Source organism: Echiichthys vipera (assembly GCF_963691815.1).
Source record: "Echiichthys vipera genome assembly, chromosome: 14".
In the NCBI taxonomy this organism is placed as follows: Eukaryota; Metazoa; Chordata; class Actinopteri; order Perciformes; family Trachinidae; genus Echiichthys; species Echiichthys vipera.
In genome coordinates, this window is record NC_139839.1 from 4,726,265 (window position 1) to 4,752,672 (window position 26,408).

General features: G+C 46.4%; 2 protein-coding genes across 4 annotated transcripts in view; one reads left to right on the forward strand and one right to left on the reverse strand.

Annotated features, from left to right (window-relative positions):
- Positions 1–1,210: 1,210 nt before the first annotated feature.
- On the reverse strand, positions 1,211–9,277 carry LOC310956601 (rho GTPase-activating protein 24-like; the record flags this gene model as incomplete). Its single annotated transcript, XM_083926890.1, has 9 exons — positions 9,185–9,277; positions 7,701–7,814; positions 5,346–5,553; positions 5,124–5,256; positions 4,439–4,512; positions 4,018–4,139; positions 3,700–3,934; positions 2,607–3,533; positions 1,211–1,454 (listed from the first exon to the last, which is right to left on the reverse strand). Exons 1-9 carry the CDS (start codon positions 9,234–9,236, stop codon positions 1,211–1,213), a joined length of 2,109 nt encoding a protein of 702 aa, XP_083783016.1. The 5' UTR covers positions 9,237–9,277.
- A 9,097-nt stretch (positions 9,278–18,374) lies between these two features.
- LOC310956603 (dual specificity protein kinase CLK4-like) overlaps positions 18,375–26,408 on the forward strand; it is a 14,118-nt gene continuing 6,084 nt past the window's right edge. For all 3 annotated transcript variants that reach the window (XM_083926893.1, XM_083926894.1, XM_083926895.1), the window contains exons 1-4: positions 18,375–18,453; positions 25,143–25,215; positions 25,493–25,588; positions 26,256–26,322. In XM_083926893.1, the coding sequence (XP_083783019.1) occupies positions 25,185–25,215; positions 25,493–25,588; positions 26,256–26,322 (194 nt within the window). In that variant the 5' untranslated portion in view covers positions 18,375–18,453; positions 25,143–25,184. The remainder of the gene's footprint in view (positions 18,454–25,142; positions 25,216–25,492; positions 25,589–26,255; positions 26,323–26,408) is intronic.

Sequence of the window (26,408 nt, forward strand, 5' to 3'; positions counted from 1 at the left end):
GGTTGATGTCTTTATTTGCGAAAGCCCTGTAAAATCGGCCGTGATCCGAAAAAGGAACGTCACTTTTTCACCGTGTAATAATCACGCTCTGTGTGAAATATAAATATATTTAAGTGCAAATAATACGCAGGAGAAAGACCTTACAGTCGACTCATATTAGGTCTGTTTAGACGTGTCACAGGAGGATACACAACCTCAGTAAAGGTGTACCATTTCAATAAGGCGCGTGCGTCATAGGTGCGCCCCGGTAGTAAAAAATATTGCACTACACCCCTGTGAGGGAGACCCTCAGGGCGCCCTCCCACTGTCCTTCTGTCCTGTGCCCCGTGCTTTAGGGTCCTTGCCCCCCCCTCCAGGCCCGTTTGTACTCACACTACCTGGGCCTCGGAGAATGCTTCTTGCTGCCTATACGTCATCACGCCGTAACACGTCACACGCATTGATGACGTCATGGCGATGCGTGGCTTTGTTTCCAGATCTTTCCGTAGACCTCAGAGTTTTTGTGCGTCTTGTCGACTGTTTTTGAATCTTTTCATCGACCAAATCTGCAGTAAACACTCCACCTCCGCATCACACCAACGTGAACCTTTCACCGCCATTGTTTTAAATGTCCGCGCATGGTCCCTCCTTCTTTTTTCTACGTCCCAACAGGCGCACAGGAAATGACCTCAGAACCGCCGTAGGCCTCGTGCTCGTACACGTGCGCACGCTCGTGCTCGTACACGTGCAAACGTGCTTTACTAAAGCCCACCTCTCCCAAACGGGCCGTGGGAGTAAAACGCACTAGTCTTGACCCGAAAAACCTGTTTTGGCGCGGTGCGGAAGGACAGTGTGAGTGCGCCCTTAGAGTCCATCAGTTGCTCCAGTAAACCAAACCAACATCCCCATGCTGGGTTTTCCACACGTCTAAAACTGCTCTTCTAATTCAAACCTTTTTTTCCAACTTCTGGAAACGGTGAACTCGACATACTTGGTTCCAATCACGCATAACAGTCTTGAGATTGTCTTCTGGATTGGACCATTACTCATTTAATTTATTTCCCACAGAGTTAAATGCCTTCACGGTCCACCTTAATGATCAGCTGAGAGAAGTTCCTCCAGTCAAGATCATCCTCTTTCTTTTATCTGTCCGTTCCTTTCATCCAGATCTGTGCATCAAACCTTCCCCTACGCTCTTTTTGACCACGCACGTTTAAGAATTTCTCCATCTTCAGAGACTCTCTCCTCCTCTCCTTCCTCCTTCATCCCCTCCTCTTCTTTTGATCTCTCCGTACATCTGAAAGAAGAGCTCCATCTCTCTCTGCAGCGTGTTGTTCTGGAGGTCGGCGTCTGCTTTGGCTCGCTCCATGTTGCGGATCTTGATCTCGGCGACGCTTCGACTGCGTTTCTGCTGCTCCAGACTGACCCGCAGTATCGCAACCTGCCGCTCCAGGACGTCATTACAGCGCTCCAGCCTGGAACAAACACACACACAGTATAATAAACACACTGCATCAAAACACCAGCTCCATGTCACCTGCTTCGGCGGTTCAGAGGTCAATCATCATCTGTTCACATGGTAACAATCACCATTAGGACCCTGGGTGTCCCTTTTTTAACACTCTGGGAATCCCAATGTAAATTCAAACAAAAGGTTTAGGCAACAAAACACAAGAAGATCATGGTTTGGGTTAAAATAATAAAAGTTCCACCCATCCACCAACCCAACCTTCCACTTTCCGTGGAGTTTGTCGCTCTTTAAGTGTAATGTTGGCGTCAAATCGTCCCACGGTCTTTTTTCAGCACTCAAATAATCCATCGAGACAGTTTTTTTTTCGTCTAACAACTATTAACGGAGAAATACGGGAGAGATGCTAAGCCCGACGTGGCAGTGATTAACTCGGGGCAGTACGGTGAAGGCATTCAAAGGTCTTTTTTAACCACTAATGCTGCTGAAAATAACAGCAAACCTCTGCAGCAGCATGAGAAGAGTCCCTACACACACAACAAAGCAGCAACAGCGTAGTTAGTGAAGCCAGAGTTTATTAAAGAGTGTTTTAAAGACTTACCTACTGGCCCCTGTACCAGCTCCTCTCATAGTAAAGTCCATTCCAGTGGAAGGAGCCCATTGGTCCTTTGTTTTGTGTGTAGGGACTCTTCTCATGCTGCTGCAGAGGTTTGCTGTTATTTTCAGCAGCATTAGTGGTTAAAAAAGACCTTTGAATGCCTTCACCCTTACCCGACTCTCTCCAGATGAGTTTCGCTCCTCTTTGCTTCACTCGTCCATCTGGGATCGCTCCACAGCAAAGGGATTTCAGGAGTCTGGGCCTTATCAAAAATCCTTGCATATGATTGGATAAACCACTTGTCCGTCATCTTTATTGACGTGCTGCTTCAACCACTCACATGGAAACCAACCCGTGACGCTGACGAGAGCGACGCAGGGAAAAAACAAACCCGGTCAGGAGAAGGGCGAAAAGCTGGTTTCACCACCAAAAGCCTTCAGAGCCGTTCTCTGGTGTGAACGATTCTCTTGATTGGACGACACGGATGAAACAGCAGCATCGATGAGCCACTTTGAGTTTATCTTTTAAAACATATTATAAGTATGCATCTACTGTATTTACCTCTGTATCCGGGCCTGGTGCTCGGCCTTCTGCTGGGCCATCTGCTGCCGCAGCTCGGCCAGGACTGAGTGAGCGTCCCCGGGCTGGGACGGAGGCTGAGGCCCCTGGAGGTCTGGAGGACCAGAGGGGAGGAAGACTTCTGAGCTGCCCGTACTGAGAGGGCTGTCACTGAGTCCAGAACAGGAGGCTGGGGAGTTAGGGTGGAGCATGTCATCATCGTCATCATCATCACCATCACCGTCTTCATCATTGTCCTTATCTCTGTTCTCCTCTTCTGCTACCTGACTTGATCGTAGCCTTTCGGGTCTCTTTGGTGACACGTCAGGACTGACAGCTCCCGCGGCATCACTGCTCTCATCCAGAGGCAGAACCTCGCAGGAAGACCATGAAGAAGAGGAGTGCCTTGTCTTCCCCGCCTCCTCTCGTTCCACCTCCTCTTCACAAGTTCCAGTAAGGCCTCCTGGATCGTTGGTTTCAAAATGGCCCCCAGTGACGTCCTCCATCCTCTGACGTAGAGACGCTCTGTCCAAGTTGTCGTAGGCTGAAAGGTTGCTGTCCTCCTGAGCCTCACTGCTGCCCCCACTGGCTGTTCCTGGCACAGCACCTTCTTCCTCTGCAGCACCAGAGCTCCACAAACCACTACCTGTCTCTCCTGGTTCAGGCCAGGCCTTTGCCCAGCTCAGCTTGGAGCTGTCCGGCAGTGGGTCTTGTGGCTGGAGGCTGGTTGTAGAGGCTTGACCACTTGCATTGGAGGGCCCTTGGCCAGCGTGGCACTGGTGATAATCCATGTTGTGTCTATCAGAGTGATGCTGAAGGGGCTGACCGGAGGAGGGCGAGGGGTAGAAGCAGTTGTCCGGATGTGAGGAGGTGTAGCGATGGCCGAGGAGCCTCTTCTGTCTGAAGTCTGATTTGGCAGCAGCAGAGCAGCTGCAGAGAGCAAGGACAGGGAGGTTAGACTATCAAGACCATCCATACAGAGATACTTTATGATCTAAGGGCAGATTCACACTGTCCATGTTGGAGAACCCAGATCGACTATGAATCTGTGAGATGTTGTGAGTGTCGGTTTGTTCATGGTGAAGCTTTGTGGTACCTGGGGTTGTGTTCATCTGCAGCAGGCTGTCCTGGCTCTCTGGAGCGATCTGCGATGAGAGGCATAGACAGCTGACGGAGGCAGGGCGACGGGTGGAGATGAGGCTGCCTCAAAGCACTTGGTGATGCACGTGAACCTCGCGGTGGACGGACAGAGGTCGCCGGAGGGACTCTGGCAAACAGAGACTCGTGCTCTCTGATCAGCTCCAGCATCAGCACCTGGACCAGTGCTGCACCTAGGACACGGGTGAAGAGACCAGGCTTTCTTTAGAGAACTCTTTTCATCGAAACACAAAGGAATAACTAATTTCTCGTCTACCTCCCATGATGCTTTGCGGGTCTTCAGCTTTGGCTCGGAGGATGTTTGGCCCGAAGACAGTGGCCAAGTTCTGGCTGCTCATCTTGTTGCTGCTGGAGTAACTCTGGACCTCGTTTAGAAACCTGCCATTTGAATGTTGGATTCAGTCAACAAGTCGGGATTTCTAGAAGTTTTTATTAGGAAGGAAATCAGGTGACGTAGTATCAGACGCCAAACTCCCCGTAGGGTGGAGGACGGGTCCAAAACACAGGACTCTGACCTGGAGGACCGGTGTTCAAGTCCTGGAAGAACTGAGACAAACCACCTTTATCTGATCCGAACCAAGTCCTTTAGAGAGTAAACTTAACCGTCACCTTTAGAGACTAAACTTAACCATCACCTACGCTCTGTCGTTCCTAATAACAAAGCAGGAGCAACTTACTGGCAGATGAAGTTGAGCAGGTTGAAGTTTGCAACTGGCAGCTCGTGGAGAAGGTTCCTCAACTCCGGCAAAACCTGAGAGAGGGATAGAAAGAGGACGTACAAGAACGTCCCCATCCGTACCCCAACTTATTCATACGTTCATACTCATGCTGAGCCATATTTAACTACCGTATTTTCCGCATTATAAGACGCATAGAACAAACGCTGCAATGGAGGCTGGGGTTACGTTCTGCATCCATTAGATGGAGCTGATCTAAAGGGAACGTCAACAACACAGACAGGGGAGGTCGTCTTGTTGCTTCCTCCACTTCGGCACCATTGATTGGTTCATGTTCAACTCTCTGGCTGCTGCTCTATTCCCGTGTTCTGCTGCATGACTAATGGCCTTGAGTGTAAACTCTGCGTCGTAAGCGTGTCTCTTAACAGGAGCCATTTTGGGCTCTTTACACAAACACACACATGGAAATGTAACGGTATGCTTCACGCAGTCGTATATCTCAACATGCACCGCGCGTTACTTCTTCTACGGGGGAAAATAGAGTCGGCGGCTGCTCACCGTAGTTGGAGACCTGTTGTGGCTCAATATTGGTCCATTTATAAGGAGCACCGGATTATAAGGCGGAAGATACGGTAGTTCATAGTGAATGAAATGGGAGTTCTTCTTTAACTAATGAACAGTTTACCAGAGTGCGCTCACTCAGCAGCTTCTGAGCGCACAGCAGGAAGTCTTGGTAGCGTCTGTAGGGAACCAGGGGCTCCGGCAGCTGTCTGAGGTAGAGCTTCAGCAGTGACGCCACCGTGTGGACGTCTGTTCTACTGCGGGCAAAACGCACAGTGAGCTAAAAATCTTTCACACAAACCGTTTTTGAAGAAGGAGCGGTTAGAAAACCGTGCAGGGGTTGTACCTGTCGAAGGACGGCCTCTCCCCGGCATCGAAAGCCTCCTGCAGCTCTTTGACCAGACTGGCCTGTCCCGGCTGGCGAAACAAGCCCACCTCAAGGAGGCCGCGCTCCCGGATGAAGCTCACACACTGCTCCACCACCAGAGGCACTGAACGCACGCCATAACGCCGCTCGTACAGCACCGTCTCCTCCAGACGCTGACCAAAGACCCCTGAGAGAGAGGAAAGCTTTAACTTAACTTAACCGTCACCTTTAGTCGTCTAAACTTGTGTGTGTGTACCTGTGAAAGGGATCCAGACTTCCTGTGTGTGTGTGTGTGTGTGTGTACCTGTGAAAGGGATTCAGACTTCCTGTGTGTGTGTGTTTGTGTGTGTACCTGTGAAAGGGATCCAGACTTCCTGTGTGTGTGTGTACCTGTGAAAGGGATCCAGACTTCCTGTGTGTGTGTACCTGTGAAAGGGATCCAGACTTACTGTGTGTGTGTACCTGTGAAAGGGATCCAGACTTCCTGTGTGTGTGTACCTGTGAAAGGAATCCAGACTTCCTGTGTGTGTGTTTACCTGTGAAAGGGATCCAGACTTCCTGTGTGTGTGTACCTGTGAAAGGGATCCAGACTTCCTGTGTGTGTGTACCTGTGAAAGGGATCCAGACCCCCTGTGTGTGTGTGTACCTGTGAAAGGGATCCAGACCCCCTGTGTGTGTGTGTACCTGTGAAAGGGATCCAGACTTCCTGTGTGTGTGTACCTGTGAAAGGGATCCAGACTTCCTGTGTGTGTGTACCTGTGAAAGGGATCCAGACTTCCTGTGTGTGTGTGTGTACCTGTGAAAGGGATCCAGACTTCCTGTGTGTGTGTGTACCTGTGAAAGGGGTCCAGACTTCCTGTGTGTGTGTGTGTACCTGTGAAAGGGATCCAGACCCCCTGTGTGTGTGTGTACCTGTGAAAGGGATCCAGACGCCCTGTGTGTGTGTGTACCTGTGAAAGGGATCCAGACTTCCTGTGTGTGTGTACCTATGAAAGGGATCCAGACTTCCTGTGTGTGTGTACCTATGAAAGGGATCCAGACTCCCTGTGTGTGTGTGTACCTGTGAAAGGGATCCAGACTTCCTGTGTGTGTGTGTACCTGTGAAAGGGATCCAGACTTCCTGTGTGTGTGTGTGTACCTGTGAAAGGTATCCAGACCCCCTGTGTGTGTGTGTACCTGTGAAAGGGATCCAGACTTCCTGTGTGTGTACCTGTGAAAGGGATCCAGACTTCCTGTGTGTGTACCTGTGAAAGGGGTCCAGACTTCCTGTGTGTGTACCTGTGAAAGGGGTCCAGACTTCCTGTGTGTGTGTGTACCTGTGAAAGGGATCCAGACCCCCTGTGTCTGTGTGTACCTGTGAAAGGGATCCAGACTCCCTGTGTGTGTGTGAACCTGTGAAAAGGATCCAGACTTCCTGTGTGTGTGTGTACCTGTGAAAGGGATCCAGACTTCCTGTGTGTGTGTGTACCTGTGAAAGGGATCCAGACTTCCTGTGTGTGTGTGTACCTGTGAAAGGGATCCAGACTTCCTGTGTGTGTGTGTACCTATGAAAGGGATCCAGACTTCCTGTGTGTGTGTACCTGTGAAAGGGATCCAGACTTCCTGTGTGTGTGTGTGTACCTGTGAAAGTGATCCAGACTTCCTGTGTGTGTGTGTGTACCTGTGAAAGGGATCCAGACTTCCTGTGTGTGTGTGTACCTGTGAAAGGGATCCAGACTTCCTGTGTGTGTGTGTACCTGTGAAAGGGATCCAGACTTCCTGTGTGTGTGTGTACCTGTGAAAGGGATCCAGACTTCCTGTGTGTGTGTGTACCTATGAAAGGGATCCAGACTTCCTGTGTGTGTATACCTGTGAAAGGGATCCAGACTTCCTGTGTGTGTGTGTGTACCTGTGAAAGTGATCCAGACTTCCTGTGTGTGTGTGTGTACCTGTGAAAGGGATCCAGACTTCCTGTGTGTGTGTGTACCTGTGAAAGGGATCCAGACTTCCTGTGTGTGTGTACCTGTGAAAGGGATCCAGACTTCCTGTGTGTGTACCTGTGAAAGGGATCCAGACTTCCTGTGTGTGTGTACCTGTGAAAGGGATCCAGACTTCCTGTGTGTGTGTACCTGTGAAAGGGATCCAGACTCCCTGTGTGTGTGTGAACCTGTGAAAGGGATCCAGACTTCCTGTGTGTGTGTGTGTGTACCTGTGAAAGGGATCCAGACTTCCTGTGTGTGTGTACCTGTGAAAGGGATCCAGACTCCCTGTGTGTGTGTACCTGTGAAAGGGATCCAGACTTCCTGTGTGTGTGTGTACCTGTGAAAGGGATCCAGACTTCCTGTGTGTGTGTACCTGTGAAAGGGATCCAGACCCCCTTGTTGAGGCTCTTCAGCCACTCGTCGCCCTGACCGGCGCTGTTGGAGAGGAAGAAATAGGATCCGGGGCTGGCCAACACGTCTCTGTTACCTGTGAACACACCAACATGGAGGACGGCTCAGAACCTGCTCATCCACACAGGTCAGGTACTAGAATCCACCTTTAGTGGTCTAAACTTTACCGTCAGCTTTATTCGTCTAAACTTAACCTCCCCCATCTTCATCCCGTTAACACACTTCCCTCTTCTCACACATGTCCCATCATGCTTCACTGGATGTCCTCCTCAAAGTCACATCACATCCATGTATGCATGACACACACACACACACACACACACACACACACACACACACACTCACACACACACACACTGTCATCTCATGCAGACGACTCTGAGTCAGCATTTAACAGATGTCACTCAAGGGCGACACAACACACACACACACACACACACACACACATGCAGGGTAAGTGTCATCCCAAACCAATAAGCAGGTTATAAAGTGAGCGAGTCGGCATCGTTACAGCCGCACAAACAAATGTAATAACTATTAAGGTAGAAATCCAGGAGAGATGCTAACAGCCGGACGTGGCTAACAGTGATTAGCTCGGGGCAGTACGGTGAAGGCATTCAAAGGTCTTTTTTAACCACTAATGCTGCTGAAAATAACAGCAAACCTCTGCAGCAGCATGAGAAGAGTCCCTACACACACAACAAAGCAGCAACGGGCTCCTTCCACTGTAATGGACTTTACTATGAGAGGAGCTGGTACAGGGGCCAGTAGGTAAGTCTTTAAACCACTCTTTTAATAAACTCTGGCTTCACTAACTACGCTGTTGCTGCTTTGTTGTGTGTGTAGGGACTCTTCTCATGCTGCTGCAGAGGTTTGCTGCCTCCCACCATATCTGCAAGACTCTTTAATTGAGAGTTTTCATCATTTAAAAACTTTAGATTTTCTTGTTTTGTGTATACAAGTCTCCGTGGTCTCGCTCCACCACCGCTAAATGGATTTTGGGGTCTGACCCTCCTCTTGTGATAAAGGAGAGACTTGAACTACTTGAACATTATTATTATTTTAATTTATTTAAATCCTGTCTGGGTCTGGTGTCCTTCTGTGATGTGTCCCATTACCTCTATTTGTATTTAATCTATATATTTGCTGTCTCTTCTTACCATTTTATTTTACTTATTAGGGACTACGGATGCAAATTAGCAGCTTTGCTATAACCCGACATGTAAATATCTAAAACAAGTGAATAAATGAATGTATGAACAGATACAAATAAATACACAAATATAATAACAGTTGTAATATTCAATAAAATAAATAAATAGACTAATAAGATAATTAAAGAAGCATAAATATCTGAGTTGACAGGCAGTAAGAAACATAAATACATTCAGGTGTGTTTGCGTGTGTGTGCGTGCGTGCGTGTGTGTGCGTGCATGCGTATCTCACCTTTGTGGCCTGCACTGTCATGTTTCCAGGACTTGAAGCAGCTGAGTCCCATGCTGCGGCGCTCCGGTGCAAATTCTGTTTTTTACTCGCTTGTGAAAGTTTAGTGGGGGCATCAAAAACACGTCGCCACCCAGACTCCCAGTTTTCAAAGTTAAACCGTGTGTGGAAAGCTCTCGGTTTTTAAAAACCTTGTCGATTCATGGCCAAACAGAGTTGTTCCTGGGGAAATAAGAGTCTGGTGTGGACCGTTAAATGCAGGTTCCTGTGTGGTAGATGGTAGAACAAGGTTCTTGGAAGCTTGCATTAAAAAGAGGATCCTCCTCGATACACATCTTACATGTCACTTTCTTGTGGATGTGTGCCCTTTTAGCCCCAAAGCGAGGGTTGAACTAGTCTCTTGGGTGATGTAAAGTCGTCAAAAGATGTTGCTTGTGCAAATGCACATTGAAGATAAGCACCTGGTGGACCGAGTTTTCGATGAATCAACTTCTAACTTTTTTGGCGAGAGGTGGATGGTGTTCATGCTAACCTCAAGTTAGCCTAGATGAACATGACGCCTTTAGGAGAGAATCATGGTAGATTCAGAAAAAATACAAAACAGGAAGAAGAAGAAGAAGTTCCTCCTTGATGATCGTCTTAAAGAACGCTTTCTTGTGGGGTCTTACATAGGGGTTTGAACCTTTTTTGGATCTTTGGAGACAGGATCACAGCTTCAGGAGTTGTTCCTGGTTGGACACTTTCTTAATGATACGTTCCTGGTTGATGTGAAGTCTCCTTCAGTGGCTTGTTGCTGAAATACACTGAAGAGAAGCACCTGGTGCCCCGTGGAGGACCTTGAGGAAGAATTCTCGATAGATCTTGTAGATTTCTTTCATGCTAACCTCAAGTTAGCCTAGATGGACATAAAGTCTTGAAGATAGAATCATGGTAGATTCAGAAAACAGAGTAAAAACAGCGTCTTTTGACGCTTTTGTATCATTAAGAAGAAGTTCCTCCTTGATAATCTTCTTAACGAGAGCTTTCTTGTGGACGTGGGGTCCTACAGAGAGATTTGAACCAGGATCACAGCTTCAGGAGTTGTTCCTGGTTGGACACTTTCTTAATGATGAGTTCCTGGTTGATGTGAAGTCTTCATCAGTGGTTTGTTGCAGGAATACACTGAAGAGAAGCCCCGTGGAGGACCTTGAGGAAGAATTCTCGATGGATCGGCCTTTAAGAGAAGATCTTGTTGAACATTGAGTCACAGTTGGAGAAAAGTTGGAGAGAATAAAAGACCCAAAAGAGGAGTTCCAGTTAGATATTAAACTTCAAAAATTGTTCTTCGTAGAGATTCCTGGTGTTCAGAGTCAACCTCAAGTTAGTCTAGATGGACGATCTCTGAATCATGATACAAAAAACATACAGACCTCGATGTTTGGAAGCTTTCCTGTCATTAAAAAGTCATCTAAGAGAGGACTTCCTTGTGGATGTGGGGCCTAAGAGAAAGTTTGGGGGTTGCCTGACGACCTTCGAGGGCGATCTTTGAAGACAGGATCACACGTTCAGGAGCAGTTTCTGGTCGGACACATTCTTAATGAGAAGTTTTCAGGTGATTTAAAGTCTTAAAAGATGTTCCTTGTGGGAAAACACTGAAGAGAAGTACCTGGAAGGACCTTGAGGAAGAATTCTTGATGGATCGGCCTTTAAGAGAAGATCTTGTTGAATATTGAGTCACAGTTCGAGAAAAGTCCCAGGATTTTGCAACATTAATGTAAAGTTTCAGGTGGAGAGAATAAAAGACCCAAAAGAGGAGTTCCAGTTGGATATTAAACTTCAAAAATTGTTCTTCGTAGAGATTCCTGGTGTTCAGAGTCAACCTCAAGTTAGTCTAGATGGACGATCCTTGAATCATGATACGAAAAACATACAGACCTCGATGTTTGGAAGCTTTCTCGTCATTAAAAAGTCATCTTAGAGGGGACTTTGTTGTGGATGTGGGGCCTTAGAGAAAGTTTGGGGGTTGGAGGCCTATCTTTGAAGACAGGATCACACGTTCAGGAGCAGTTTCTGGTCGGACACATTCATAATAAGTAGTTTTCAGGTGATTTAAAGTCTTAAAAGATGTTCCTTGTGGGAATACACTGAAGAGAAGTACCTGGTGGACCGTGAAGGACCTTGAGGAAGAATTCTCGATGGATCGGCCTTAAAGAGAAGATCTTGTTGAATATGGAGTCCCAACTCTTCTCTGACTCTTCTTAAGCTATTCCCCTTCTCTCCCAGGATTTATCCATCGGCCTTAGATTGACAGACTTCCAGCCTCCTCCTCACAGGAGCCGCTGCAAACACAAAAGTCTCCCTTGCTCCTGAATAATTCCTGACAGGAAGTTTTACAGCGCGTGAGAAAACGATCCTGACGTACACGTGCGCTGCTGCCGTCCACAAATGTTCCAAGTTGCAGAGAGTTTTTCAGAAAGGAAACATCAACATTTACCACTTCATCATGGCTTGATTACGTCCATATCAAGAACCCCAGACACTTGACACATATCATCCTTCATTGGTCCTTTAGATGCTTTAAGGGGGACGGAGAATGAGCCCGTTCACGCCAACTGATGTCTGACTTTGCTTCCTGTCTTGACTGTACGAGACACAGGATCGGTGTAATCCCGTCTGCCTCTTTCTCTTTACTTCTATCAGCTGACGAAGATTCAAACCATCCTAAAGAAACATTTGACTCTTTGTCGTCTCTTCCACCAACCAAGGAGTCAAACTACTCCACCGTCCATGAGGAAGGAGACGTTCTTAGCGTTCCCCCCTGCATCCTCCCTCCTTCCTTCCTTTCTTCCTTCCTTCCTTCCTTGTCTCCTTCTGTGTCCTTTTGCTTTATTAGCTCTTTAACTGGACGCCCTGCTCCATCTCCAGTCGTCTCCACGTCCCTCTTCTTCCTCGCCTCCTTCACGCCGTCCCGTTATTCCTTCCTATCGGTCTCTCCCGTTGTCCCTCTCTTTGTCCCCGTCTGGCTAGTCCTTCGGTCTTGTTCCAACTATCCTCACCCTCTCTCTCTCTCTCTCTCTCTCTCTCTCTCTCTCTCTCTCTCTCTCTCTCTTTCTGTCTCTCTCCATTTCCCAGCAGTGTGGGTGCCCCCTTGGTGCCCCCCTCCCCATTTCCCTCATCAATAACCATGCTGTGTGTGAGTGTGTGTGTGTGTGTGTGTGAACGCTGTGCATTAGGAAAATTGGTTCTCTGCGACGCAGCGCTGTTTTACCAAAGTAATCACAGCTGATGGTGAGAGAGAGAGAGAGAGAGAGAGATGATCTGGCTTCAAATCTGCTGCTGCTGAGGTATGGTCTGCTGCAGCACACACACACACACACACACACACACACTTACACTGTCACCATGATTCAAGTGGACATAAAAGCGAGAAAGGCTGGTCGGCCCAGTCAACTTTTGAACTCAATTAAAGTATGAGAGATCTCTCTTCTCTCTCTCTCTCAATACGGTGCAATTCAATAAAGCTCATTGGCCTAAAGTACAGTACAGTAAACAGTGTATTGCTAAAGCTGTTAAGGATCAATACAAGCAATCAGATATGACGCTCGTCCTGCAGGCTGGTGTGTTTCAGCCAAAAGACTTCATCACCAAAAGTTTTATTTTTATTTGAAAGTCACTCTGGATCATAAAGACGGACGTATGTTCAACAGTGAAGCGCCTTAAAGCTGCATTCTCTCTAATGTCCAGCAGGAGGAGACTCCACTTAAAGCTGCATTCTCTCTAATGTCCAGCAGGAGGAGACTCCACTTAAAGCTGCATTCTCTCTCATGTCCAGCAGGAGGAGACTCCACTTAAAGCTGCATTCTCTCTAATGTCCAGCAGGAGGAGACTCCACTTAAAGCTGCATTCTCTCTAATGTCCAGCAGGAGGAGACTCCACTTAAAGCTGCATTCTCTCTAATGTCCAGCAGGAGGAGACTCCACTTAAAGCTGCATTCTCTCTAATGTCCAGCAGGAGGAGACTCCACTTAAAGCTGCATTCTCTCTAATGTCCAGCAGGAGGAGACTCCACTTAATGCTGCATTCTCTCTAATGTCCAGCAGGAGGAGACTCCACTTAAAGCTGCGTTCTCTCTAATGTCCAGCAGGGGGAGACTCCACTTAAAGCTGCAGGTAAACCGACTCCAAACGCTGTAGTACCCATCCCAGGCCTGGAGGTGGCGCTGTAACTGCCACAGAAACACACCAACAACGGAGAAGAAGAGACGGGGAGACGCTGTGGAGAATCCAAACACCGGAGAGTTCCTCTCCAAATCCTCCTCCATCCTAGAGACAAACGTGTCCCTGGTTCTGGTCTTAGTGGAGACTTTGGTGCTGTTCTGGACTCTGATGCACCCATCACTCTGCAGTTAGTGTCCTCACTGAGCAGAGGGTGCTGCTGGGAGCCCCTTCACTCTGCAGTTAGTGTCCTCACTGAGCAGAGGGGGCTGCTGGGAGCCCCTTCACTCTGCAGTTAGTGTCCTCACTGAGCAGAGGGGGCTGCTGGGAGCCCCTTCACTCTGCAGTTAGTGTCCTCACTGAGCAGAGGGTGCTGCTGGGAGCCCCTTCACTCTGCAGTTAGTGTCCTCACTGAGCAGAGGGGGCTGCTGGGAGCCCCTTCACTCTGCAGTTAGTGTCCTCACTGGGCAGAGGGGGCTGCTGGGAGCCCCTTCACTCTGCAGTTAGTGTCCTCACTGAGCAGAGGGGGTTTCTGGGAGCCCCTTCCCCGTCCCAAAGCACTCCCAGGCGCCACTTTCTCACTACATTTAGAGACTTTTCACAGCTTCTTAGAACTGGATTTAGAAACAGAGCCTAGAGCAGTTTAGCTCCTTATTCAGAGCATCAGGGAAAAGGGAGACATCTGTGCTGGGCCTCATTCAGTCCCATGCATGTGGCTCAGAGTCCAGTTCAGTAAACAGTCTCTGGGTCCGTCTCTGTCCTCTCACGCAGCAGCACTGTTGTTGTTATGTGACACCGCGGGGTCAGAGGTCGGAGGTGGGGCGATGACGCCGTCCTTTAACAAAGTCTGAGCTTTCACCGTCCAGACCACAACGCCATGGGGGGCGTTTACAATCCTCACACTCTGGGACCCGGTTTCTAAAGATCCTGTTTTCAGGCTCCGATAACGAACCAGACTGAACCAGGCTGAAGATGTTTGGTTACAGGAAAACACGTCTCTGTGTGGACGGGCCCTTTGTTAAAGTCTCAGGACTTTTACCCTCTCACAGTGTTTTCACTTCATCAATATTTTGGTTGCCTGAAAGTGTTTTGTTCGGCTTTCGGTTGCACCTTGCTAACAAAGCTAACGTTAGCCTGATAGCGTGTTGCCAATCCTTTTCTCATTAACCCTCATAGTACGACCCTCTGTATTCAAGTTCCCTGCCCACTCCAGCTGTGTGTTGTTATTAGTCCTGTGTGTGTGTGTGTGTGTGTGTGTCTAACTGTCTCAACCTTCTTTTTATTCATTTGAATAAAAAAAAAAGATTGACAAAGGAAAAACTGAGGCTCAATTGTAGAAAAACTGAAAAAATAGGTCGTTCTAAGTGTGAAAGAAACACAATCCAGTAAATATTAACATTGTGTGTGTGTGTGTGTGTGTGTGTGTATGTGTATGTGTATGTGTATGTGTATGTGTATGTGTATGTGTGTGTGTGTGTGTGTGTGTGTGTGTGTGTGTGTGTGTGTGTGTGTGTGTGTGTGTGTGTTTGTGCGTCTCACAGACTGAATTCTAATCACAGCTGAGAGCTTTCACATCTGTCCGTCAATACAACTGGCATCGGACGGCGTACTCTTCATTACAGAGTGCTCTCACTAGATGAAATGTGTCACCTCCTCTACTCTTCACTTTGACTGCATGTCTGCAATGAATCACACGCGTGGAAATATTGCCAACGCGGAGTGGCCAGCGTCTGTCACAGTCGAGAGAAATTGACCTCACTATGTGCATCCAGAAACATTTTTAAAAAGGCCAAAAGCAGCGCCCCCGAGTGACCACACACAGGAACTACAGCCTGAAACACCTAAAACAGGGGTGGGCACTTCCTGTCCTGCAGAGCCACTGTCCTGCATGTGTTAGGTTTCTCTCTGCTCTAACACACCTGAGTCTGATACTCTGCTCGTTATTAAGCAGCTGAAGCTCGTCACAGTTTGATTATTGTTACACTCAGGTGTGTTAGGGCGCACTCATACTGTCCTTCAGCACCGGGCCAAAACAGGTTTTTCGGCTAAAGCCAAGTTCCTTTGACCAGTGTGAGTGCAACCGTACCACGTCTAGGAGCGGCACACTTGCCGTCTACGGCCCGTTTGGGAGAGGTGGGCTTTTGTAAAGCGAGTACGAACACGAGGCCTACGGCGGTTCTGAGGTCATTTCCTGTGCGCCTGTTGGGACGTAGAAAAAAGAAGGAGGGACCATGCGCGGACATTTCAAACAATGGCGGTGAAAGGTTCACGTTGGTGTGATGCGGAGGTGGAGTGTTTACTGCAGATTTGGTCGATGAAAAGATTCAAAAACAGTCGACAAGACGCACAAAAACTCAGAGGTCTACGGAAAGATCTGGAAACAAAGCCACGCATCGCCATGACGTCATCAATGCGTGTGACGTGTTACGGCGTGATGACGTATAGGCAGCAAGAAGCATTCTCCGAGGCCCAGGTAGTGTGAGTACAAACGGGCCTGGAGGGGGGGACAAGGACCCTAAAGCACGGGGCACGGGACGGAGGCACAGTGGGAGGGCGCCCTAAATTTATCTCTAAAGCAATTTCAGTCAAAAGCAACTGGACTATGTTATTTGTCTAGAGCAGGGGTGCCAAACTCAGGCCCGTGGGCCAAATCTGGCCCGCAGTGTAATTATATTTGTCCCCTAAGATCATATCCAGGTTCTGTGAGAGCTGGCCCGTGAGTATAAAGCACATCCACGTCTACTTTTCTGTTCACACACATGAGCATCCATGCTACCAGTCTCTGCAGACACACTGAATCCACCCCTCCCCAAAAACGCCCCAAAGGCGTGTCGATGAGACGCCATCGTGACATCATGTTAGAGGGGTAGTGAGGCCCAGGGTGGAGCAGAGTAGGACCCTTATTAAAAGAAAGGGGCCCGTGTTTAACAAACACGAGCTACCCCTAACCTGTGAAACCCTCCCAGGGTCTTTTCAGACACTTGCACGCACCAAATAAGCCGTCGAGACAGTTTTTTGTGTATAATTGCTTGTGGCCATGAAAGATCTCCTCTATGTGCCCAAACCAACCTGTTTCCTTTCTCTCAGCAGGCTGGCAATCAGGCTCGTGCTGCTGCAGAGGTTTGCTGTTATTTTCAGCAGCATTAGTGGTTAAAAAAGACCTTTGAATGCCTTCACCGTGCTGCCCCGAGCTAATCACTGTTAGCCACGTCCTGCTGTTAGCGAAAAATAACAACAAACCTTTTGTTCCCATTGTCTCGTTTGAATGACGTAAACTTTAACAATGATCAGATCTTAAAGTGCTCAAAAAAGTGTTTTATTCAAACTGCAAATATGCTGTTTTCCTCTCTCGCTGCTCCGGTGCGCTCCGCTCTGCGCTCCCGGCCCTCAGCACCCCTACTTCCTGTGTCCATGCTGACACGTGCCAAAGGTCTAGAGCAACGTCCCCAAAAACAAAAAGCCTGTGAGCAGAAAAGCTTCAGCAGGAGGGAAATCGACTCGTTAAACAGCCTCCAACACGCAAGAACCCTTTTTCAGGGAACAGGACGACTTGTTCTGGCGTCTGGTTTCAGAATTTGAACTATGCTAGTTGTTAGACGTGGGGATATTTTTATTTTTTATGTTTCGGACAGAAATCCAAGCCGGTCACGTCGTCTCGCCGAGCTGCATTCAAACGTGGCTGTTTACATAATAAAGTTACAGGCGATGATGCATCAACAGTTCACTCAGCTCATATTCAAATCCTCCCAAAGATGTTCAGATAAACAACGTGTTCAATGTACGTAAAGTTGTTATATGCAGTCAGGTGTTGTGATGTGGGACGTATACGAAGTGTTGGTCACTGCAGCAACTTTGAACTTTAAAGGGTGATGAAAAAAACAGCAAAATATTTGATGTGAGGATCTTTGTGTCCGTTAACGATGGTGTTTTTGTGTTGACTTTAGTTTCGGGGTCAGATTTATAGTTTATATATATGTATATATATATTCTCCCTCTAAATTTAACCGTTTCCTTTAGTCGTCTAATCTTAACCAGTCGTTGTCAGGTACCAGTCACCGTTTCACAGCATTAAATAATATCGTCATATTTTGAAAGATACAATTCAAGCCTATTGATGAAAATATGTCAGGACGGTTAAGTTCAGACGCTAAAACCACTCTTAACTAAAAAAGAGGTCGTCAAAGCAGATAAAGAGAGAGAATCGGGCCTAGTATTGAGCTCTGAGGGACGCCACATCCATCAGTCGAAGCCCAAAATGGCCAAAATGTTTGAGATGTTTGTAATTCAGTGGATTCATTTCATTCCAGCGTTGCAGAATGACCCGTCGTGTTAATATCAGCATTTGATCCATTCGGTCCGATAACATTATGAAAGTCTAGAAGAGCCGCTCGTTAAAATCATTTAATCTGCATTGAAATTAGCAGAGCGCTAAACAGGAAGTAGCTAGCTTGGCCGCGAGAAGCGTTCTGCTCTGTGGGCCACATCAGGAGGAAGTTGAACTACATAAACCTCTCCTGACCAAAAAAAAAACAAATCCTCTGCCCCACTTTGGTTTCACACTGACATGACAGCTGAGATTGAACCCAAACCAGGTGAGGATCTACGGTGACCTGGGTCTCTTGTCTTAACTCAGTGTTTACATAAAATAATCCAGCGTGAAATGTGGGTCGAGCGTTACTTTGAGTGTCCTGTGATCTACATCACACCACGTCCTGCATCATTTTTCTGCACCCACATTTCCAGATCGGACACCGAACACTGTGTTTTCTCCGGCGGGATGAAAGAAGAACCCTGCTGGGTCAGACCAGGGGTCGAGGCGGGAGCAGCTCCCCGTGTCCCTTTTCATTGCAGCTGGCTGAGGATTTTACGGCCGCAGGAATGTTCACGTCTTGGTTTTCTGTGCGGCGTAATGTTTTATTGCATTGGACGTCATTTCTGTCTCCTCGTTTGGCAGCTATGCAGCGTGGCAACAAGTGTTTGCGTTGCCCCGCGGGGAGAGAGGCCAGAGGGAAGCTGAAGAAGAGGAGGGAGAGTGGCTCAGACGGACCCGCAGGACGAGCAGAGGACATCACAGCTGCAGGTGAGTACAAATAAAAACACAGAAGGTCCATTTTCCTTTAAAACAAAAGAGTATTTCAGCGCTGCCTTTGCTCAGGAGGCAAAGAGACAGAATGATCAGCATGCTGTGTGGATTAGTGCCGCTCCTGAGGGTCCGCGCTGTGGTTAGCAGGCATAGTGTTCATTGTTAGAGCTGTGTGTGAGTGTATTTTAAGGCGTATCAGATGGACGGTTCAACTAAAACTGATAGGGCTGAAGAATCCCCTTCAATTAAAGGTGTCAGTCAAAGCAGAGAAGGAATCGAGTGCTGCAGGAACGAGTGAGTCCGTGTTTTTACACTTCCCCTCGTCTCAGATTCAGTGTTTTTAGTTAAACGCCTTGAATAAGGTCAGAGGTTAACAAGGGCTCAATGCAGCGGTGTCAAACTCCAGCTCACAGAGGGACAAACTTAAAAACTGGGACAAAGTTTCAGGCCAAACTCAAACGTGCATGTTTTCCTTCTCTCCAGATGTGTAACGTTGAACCTTTCCAGTGCAGCTCCTTGTTCTTGTCGTGGTGTTTCTTCTGTTTGATTCTTTGGTTACAGCCACGGTGACAAACAGCTCTTTACCTTCAGACACAGATCATCTGCTGAAAGATCCTGTCCTCCATCTTTCTTTGGGTCGTTTTTGTGGAGGGGTGGATTCAGTGTGTCAGTGAGACTGGTAGCATGGATGCTCATGTGTGTGAACAGAAAAGTAGACATGTAGTCTAGCCCCTCTCAGTTTGTTCTAGATTTCCAACAGCATGGACCAAAACGCTTCTAGACGCAACCAAACCCCCCTACAATCAACAAAGCAACGAAGCGGCGGTGCTTGCTCAATGAAACAGTCGCGACCACTAAACGGTCGGGACCTCTAAACAGTACGCTAAAACGTGTTTCTGAGGAGAGAAATGGACAGTTTGGCAGTTTGATGTGAGTTTCATGAGCTGAAAAACTGACCTGCAGACTGGACGGTGACGCAGTCCGTCATGGCCTTAAAAACGGAGTCCATTTTCATACAGTCTACGGTAGCGTCGCACTCAAACCCAATGCTGACGTTCGCTTGGCAAAATGTTCCAAATTTTCTCCGTCACACGTTACCAGACTGATGTGCGAGTAAAATACAGCGCCACTCACTAAGCTCACTAGCTAACTTCAAGGTCAGCGTACAGAGACGCGTCGCCCCTGCAGCACTCTGTGGCGCCAAAGCGTTGATGGTCGGCCACAAAAACGAGGAAACAGTTGAAAAATGGAGAAATACAGTCGCACTGAGTGTCGGAGGATCTTAAGTGAGTGACAACGGTCGTGCATGTCGTCGTCCTGGGCCCTGATTTACTGCGGGTCAGAGACAGCTGAGCCGGGGCGGGCGAGGGATCCGTGCACGCTGTCGGCTCTAAAAGGAGACGCCCGTCTGCGTTACAGCAGCTCTGTGACCCGAACATGCACATGACTCAGTAACAGCACAGTAAAGAACATAATGTCATATATTATAATGTTCATCTGAACTGAAATCAACTTTTTGTTCACTTACACCTACTTTTATTATAATATTATTATTATAATTATAATATTTATTTATTTATTTAGTGGTATTTTAATTTTTTTAAGCAGGGACTACGGATGCAAATGAGCATCTTTGCTTTAACCCGGCACTTTAACAGTGATGTGTTGTTATGGTTGTTCATTAATGTGACTGTCCCTAACACATAAAGGATTCATTCATTCATTCATCTTCAACCGCTTATCCCGGGGTCAGGGTCGTGGGGGGGCTGGAGTCGATCCCAGCTGACATCGGGCGTGAGGCGGGGTCCACCCTGGACAGGACGCCAGTCTATCACAGGACACATAGAGACGAACAGAGACAGACAACCATTCACACCTACGGGTGATTGATTGATTGAATAATAATAATAATAATATAGATATAGTGGCGGAGTGGAGGACGAGGTGATGAAAGGATGAATAAGAAATAAGGCGGAGGGAGAGAGACCCCCCCGCTGTGAAAGGCATCTCTGCTATTTGTGGAAGAGGGACGGGGGGGAGACGGGGGGAGGGATGGAGGGGAGAGAGACAGGGACCCGGGGAGGGTTTGATGTCACGGAGTCACGGCAGGAGTAAACTGTAAACGTGTGGACGTGCGGCTGTCAGGACGTCAATCTCTCACTGCACACCTGATTAAAACACTGGGATTAAAGAGTTTATCCCAGAGTTTTAATGTGAGTTCAACCCCCGCGGACCCGTTAGTCAGGGTCACTCCTGTTTACAACTATTTATTATTATTATTCTTTATTTTTAATTAATTTATACACTTCAACTTCAATCAAGATTCGTGTTTCACTGTTTATCCATTATTTAAGCTAATTAACTGTTTATCCGTTACTTTAAGCTAACTATTTGAACCATTTATCCGTTACTTTAAGCTAACTATTTGACCATTTATCCGTTACTTTAAGCTAACTATTTAAACATTCATCCGTTACTTTAAGCTAACTATTTGAACCATTTATCCGTTACTTTAAGCTAACTATTTAAACATTCATCCGTTACTTTAAGCTAACTATTTAAACATTCATCCGTTACTTTAAGCTAACTATTTAAACTATTTATCCGTTACTTTAAGCTAACTATTTAAACATTCATCCGTTACTTTAAGCTAACTATTTAAACATTCATCCGTTACTTTAAGCTAACTATTTAAACATTCATCCGTTACTTTAAGCTAACTATTTAAACATTCATCCGTTACTTTAAGCTAACTATTTAAACTATTTGTCCGTTACTTTAAGCTAACTATTTAAACATTCATCCGTTACTTTAAGCTAACTATTTGACCATTCATCCGTTACTTTAAGCTAACTATTTGACCATTTATCCGTTACTTTAAGCTAATTAACCGTTTATCCGTTACTTTAAGCTAACTATATATGATACGTTTCTCGTTATGTTATTTGTATGACTGATTTTACACACACGTATTTCCTGTGTGCCCGAGATCTTTATTGTTGCTATTTTAAACCACGTCGCTGAGCCACGCTGGCATGTTCCTCCATGACCATGAACATGGGGACGGTTTATTTTGATCGCACACGTGTTCCTCTGCCGCCAGAAAGAAATAACCTTGAGCCCTAAACGCTGAAAATAGTCCGTTAAAATGATCCAGCTCTGTTTGAGTGTGTGTGATATGCAGCCGTTTTAAACATGAACCTTTATATGTTTAAAGTTTCATGTCTTCAGAGACTTTAATGTCACAGTTACTGTTCAATTTATTTAAGTTTTAAAGATTAAATCATGAAGGAGGTTCATATTTAAATGGTTGCTAACTTCAAATCTGTGGAGGACTGAACCAGAACTAAAAAATAAATATATAAATAAATACATTTACTGATAAATAAATTCATAAGTCATTGTATGCACTACCAAAAAATAAACAAATTATGATGTGAATTAAGTCATAAAATGTGACATAAATTGATATTTCTGCATAGATTCCCCTTTTTATTACTTTCCTATTTTATTTCCCCTTATATTTATTTTTAAAATATTGTTTATTAAATAAATAAATATAAACAAATACGTAAATAAATTTAGAATAAAGTGCAGAAAAATAATACAATGCTAATTAAAACTTGTATTGAATAAATATTTTTTTATTATTATTTTAATATTATTTTTTAATATTTTATATATTTATATTTTATATTATAAAATTAATGAAAGTTTAAAATAATGGATGAATTATAATATATATATTTTTTTTAATTATATTTATTTTTACAATATTTTTATAAAGTAAATAAATAGAAAAAAATCTGTAAATTAATTTAGAAAAGTGCAGAAAATAAATAGAGTAATAAATACAACGCTAAAAAAAACATTTATTTTAATATTATTTTTTTAAACATTTCATTTAATTCCGGCTCATTTCTTCTGCTCAATGCAAACCATCAAATCATCTCATTAAATAAAGAAAATAAATAAATCTGACAGAATAACCCACCTTATGTTTATTAATATAAATATGATGTTGTGTGAAACGTTGCTGGATCCGGTGGCTGCTCTAAAAGCCTCATTTCCACCCAGGGACCATTAAGGTCTCATGTTGTCTCCTCGCCCCTCTGGACCCTGACCTCCGGGCTGGGGGGTCGTAACTAAGCCCTCCCCTCAGGGCCGGGGTGTGTGTGTGTGTGTGTGTGTGTGTGTGTGTGTGTGTGTGTGTGTGTGTGTGTGTGTGTGTGTGTGTGTGTGTGTGTGTGTGTGTGTGTGTGTGTGTGTGTGTGTGTTTGTGTGTGTGTGTGTGTGCGTATGCGTGTGTGTGCGTGCGTGCGTGCGTGTGTGTGCGTGTGCGTGCGTGCGTGTGTGTGTGTGTGCGTGCGTGTGTGTGTGTGTGTGTCTATGTTTAGCTCTGGAAACAGAGAAAGGGAAATCTTTGTCCCCGTAGATCAAGGGCGGGTTTAAACACCACAGCGTAGAGCGAAGTGTTCCTGCAGCTCGTCTCCAAATTCAATTAAGCTTTGCAACTTTTACGAAGAAGTAAGACGCCGGGAAGTTCTTCGTTCAGGCGCAGCGACAGCGAACGTGAGTTCTGACGTGTTTTAGAGGCAAACGTTCATATAAAAGGGTTCAGGCACAGGTGCTGCAAAGTGCTTGAATTTGAATGTTTTGGATAATATTTAGAATTTTTTTCCACATTTCTTTCAAAACAAATAGCTTTAAAATAGAAATATCATTTCATTTCTTATACTTCTGGTGTTGTGAAACCTTTTTAGCCGGGTTGTGTGTGTGTGTGTGTGTGTGTGTGAGAGCCGGTGTGTGTGTGTGTGAGAGCCGGTGTGTGTGAGTGTGTGAGAGCCGGGGTGTGTGTGTGTGTGTGAGAGCCGGGGTGTGTGTGTGAGAGCCGGTGTTTGTGTGTGTGTGAGAGCCGGTGTGTGTGAGTGTGTGAGAGCCGGGCTGTGTGTGTGTGTGTGTGTGTGTGTGTGTGTGTGTGTGAGAGCCGGTGTGTGTGTGTGAGAGCCGGGGTGTGTGTGTGCGTGTGTGTGTGTGAGAGTCGGGGTTTGTGTGTGTGTGCGTGTGTGTGTGTGTGTGAGAGCCGGTGTGTGTGTGTGAGAGCCGGGCTGTGTGTGTGTGTGTGTGTGTGTGTGTGTGTGTGTGTGTGTGTGTGTGTGAGAGAGAGCCGGGGTTTGTGTGTGTGTGTGTGTGTGTGTGTGTGTGTGTGTGTGTGTGTGTGTGTGTGTGTGTGAGAGCCGGGCTGTGTGTGTGTGTGTGTGTGAGAGCCGGGCTGTGTGTGTGTGTGTGAGAGCCGGTGTGTGTGTGAGAGAGCCGGGCTGTGTGTGTGTGTGTGTGTGTGTGTGTGTGTGTGTGAGAGAGAGCCAGGGTTTGTGTGTGTGTGTGTGTGTGTGTGTGTGTGTGTGAGAGCCGGTGTGTGTGTGTGAGAGCCGGGCTGTGTGTGTGTGTGTGAGAGCCGGTGTGTGTGTGTGAGAGCCGGGCTGTGTGTGTGTGTGTGTGTGTGTGTGTGAGAGAGAGTGTTTATAGCGTAAAACCTTCTCTTTTTACGTGATTTTAATGGAAAAACGGTGCTGAAATAATAATTTTTAATATGTATACATATATGTGTGTGTGTGTGTGTGTGTGTGTGTGTGTGTGTGTGTGTGTGTGTGTGTGTGTGTGTGTGTGTGTGTGTGTGTGTGTGTGTGTGTGTGTGTGTGTGTTCGTAGGAACATGTGATTTGCTGGTGCTGGAAAACTTGAAAGTGCTTGAATTTTAATGTTTTGGATAAAATACTTGAAAATAATTGAAATTATTTCCACAATTCTTTCACAACAAATAGCTGTAGAATTTAAATAGAATTTAAAAATAAAATAATTTCTTATACTGGTGTCGTGAAACCTTTTTGCATCGCCATGACGTCATCAATGCGTGTGACGTGTTACGGCGTGATGACGTATAGGCAGCAAGAAGCATTCTCCGAGGCCCAGGTAGAGTGAGTACAAACGGGCCTGGAGGGGGGGACAAGGACCCTAAAGCACGGGGCACGGCACGGAGGCACAGTGGGAGGGCGCCCTAAGGTGTCCCTCAAGCTCCTTAGTAAAACTAGGTCTCAGAAGCTTTTGGAATAAGTTTAAAGAAATGACTCTTAACTCAGAACTTTAAGTGCTCCTTCGAAGTACTCTTCACGCCAAGACAGGATGTTTAGTGACCCTGATATCTAATATTACCGCGGATGAGTTTACATTTCCGGGCCCAGGTAGTGTGAGTACAAACGGGCCTGGAGGGGGGGACAAGGACCCTAAAGCACGGGGCACGGGACGCACGCACAGTGGGAGGGCGCCCTGAGTTTTTCCTTCTTATCTTTATTGCTACTTTTTATTTATTTTTGTTGCTCTAATTATGCATTATCTTTTCTCCTCCTTTTGTCCAAGAAGTGGGTTTGTTTCTTATGTGATGTAGGTCACGTATGTTGTCTGTAAATGTTTTTAAAAAGTCTTTTTAGAGGCACTTTGTTTGTACCAGTACGGAACAGCACGACGTGAATCGTGTGTGTAGATTTTAAGGGAATGCGTTCTTTGGTGTTTCGTTAGCGAAGGTCTGTCGATCGTATTTGAATCCAGAATATTGATTTTTGTTTGGTGGAGTTCTGTGACGGTTTGAAATGAATCTCAACGACACTGTTGCTGTTTTTTGCATTTTTGCAGAAGCTCCCTGAACGCAAGCGAACAAAACTGTGCAGCAGAACTATGGGCGAGAAGGACGACGAGGCCCTGAGAGGTAACAACATTTTCTACTGTTGAATGTGTAGAACGAGCAGAACGGCTCCATCTAGTGTCTCCAGATCGTTGTCTCAACAACAAAAAAGAAGTCCAGTAGCTCCAGGAGACCGGAGTCTGTTTGAGCCTGTTTGAACCCGTCCCCTCCAGAAAATCACATCCCGTTACTATGGAAACACCACCACACGAAGCTTGTTTGACTTTTACAGTGAAGTGCAGTTATACCTTTTTTTATGACCATTTAAGTTTCTTTAAACGTTTCTTTATTGTGTTCAAAGCTGCTGACGACGACGATGATGGAGTGAAGAAGAGCTGTGAGGACGACGAAGAAGGTCACCTGGTTTATCACATCGGCCTCGTGATGAACGAAAGATGTACGTCACTGTCCACTTAAAGCTGCATTCTCTCTAATGTCCACTTAAAGCTGCATTCTCTCTAATGTCCACTTAAAGCTGCATTCTCTCTAATGTCCAGCAGGAGGAGACTCCACTTAAAGCTGCATTCTCTCTAATGTCCAGCAGGAGGAGACTCCACTTAAAGCTGCATTCTCTCTAATGTCCAGCAGGAGGAGACTCCACTTAAAGCTGCATTCTCTCTAATGTCCAGCAGGAGGAGACTCCACTTAAAGCTGTGTTCTCTCTAATGTCCAGCAGGAGGAGACTCCACTTAAAGCTGCATTCTCTCTAATGTCCAGCAGGAGGAGACTCCACTTAAAGCTGCATTCTCTCTAATGTCCAGCAGGAGGAGACTCCACTTAAAGCTGCATTCTCTCTAATGTCCAGCAGGAGGAGACTCCACTTAAAGCTGTGTTCTCTCTAATGTCCAGCAGGAGGAGACTCCACTTAAAGCTGCATTCTCTCTAATGTCCAGCAGGAGGAGACTCCACTTAAAGCTGCATTCTCTCTAATGTCCAGCAGGAGGAGACTCCACTTAAAGCTGCATTCTCTCTAATGTCCAGCAGGAGGAGACTCCACTTAAAGCTGCAGTCTCTCTAATGTCCAGCAGGGGGAGACTCCACTTAAAGCTCTGTCTCTCCTTCAGATGAGGTGGTGTCGACTCTGGGAGAAGGCGCCTTTGGGAAGGTGGTGGAGTGCATCGACAGAGACACGTGAGCGCACACGACCTCCTGTTCGTCTCCGTCCGTCGTGAAAACTTCAGGATTTTTTAATAAACAGAAACATTTTCATCATCAGG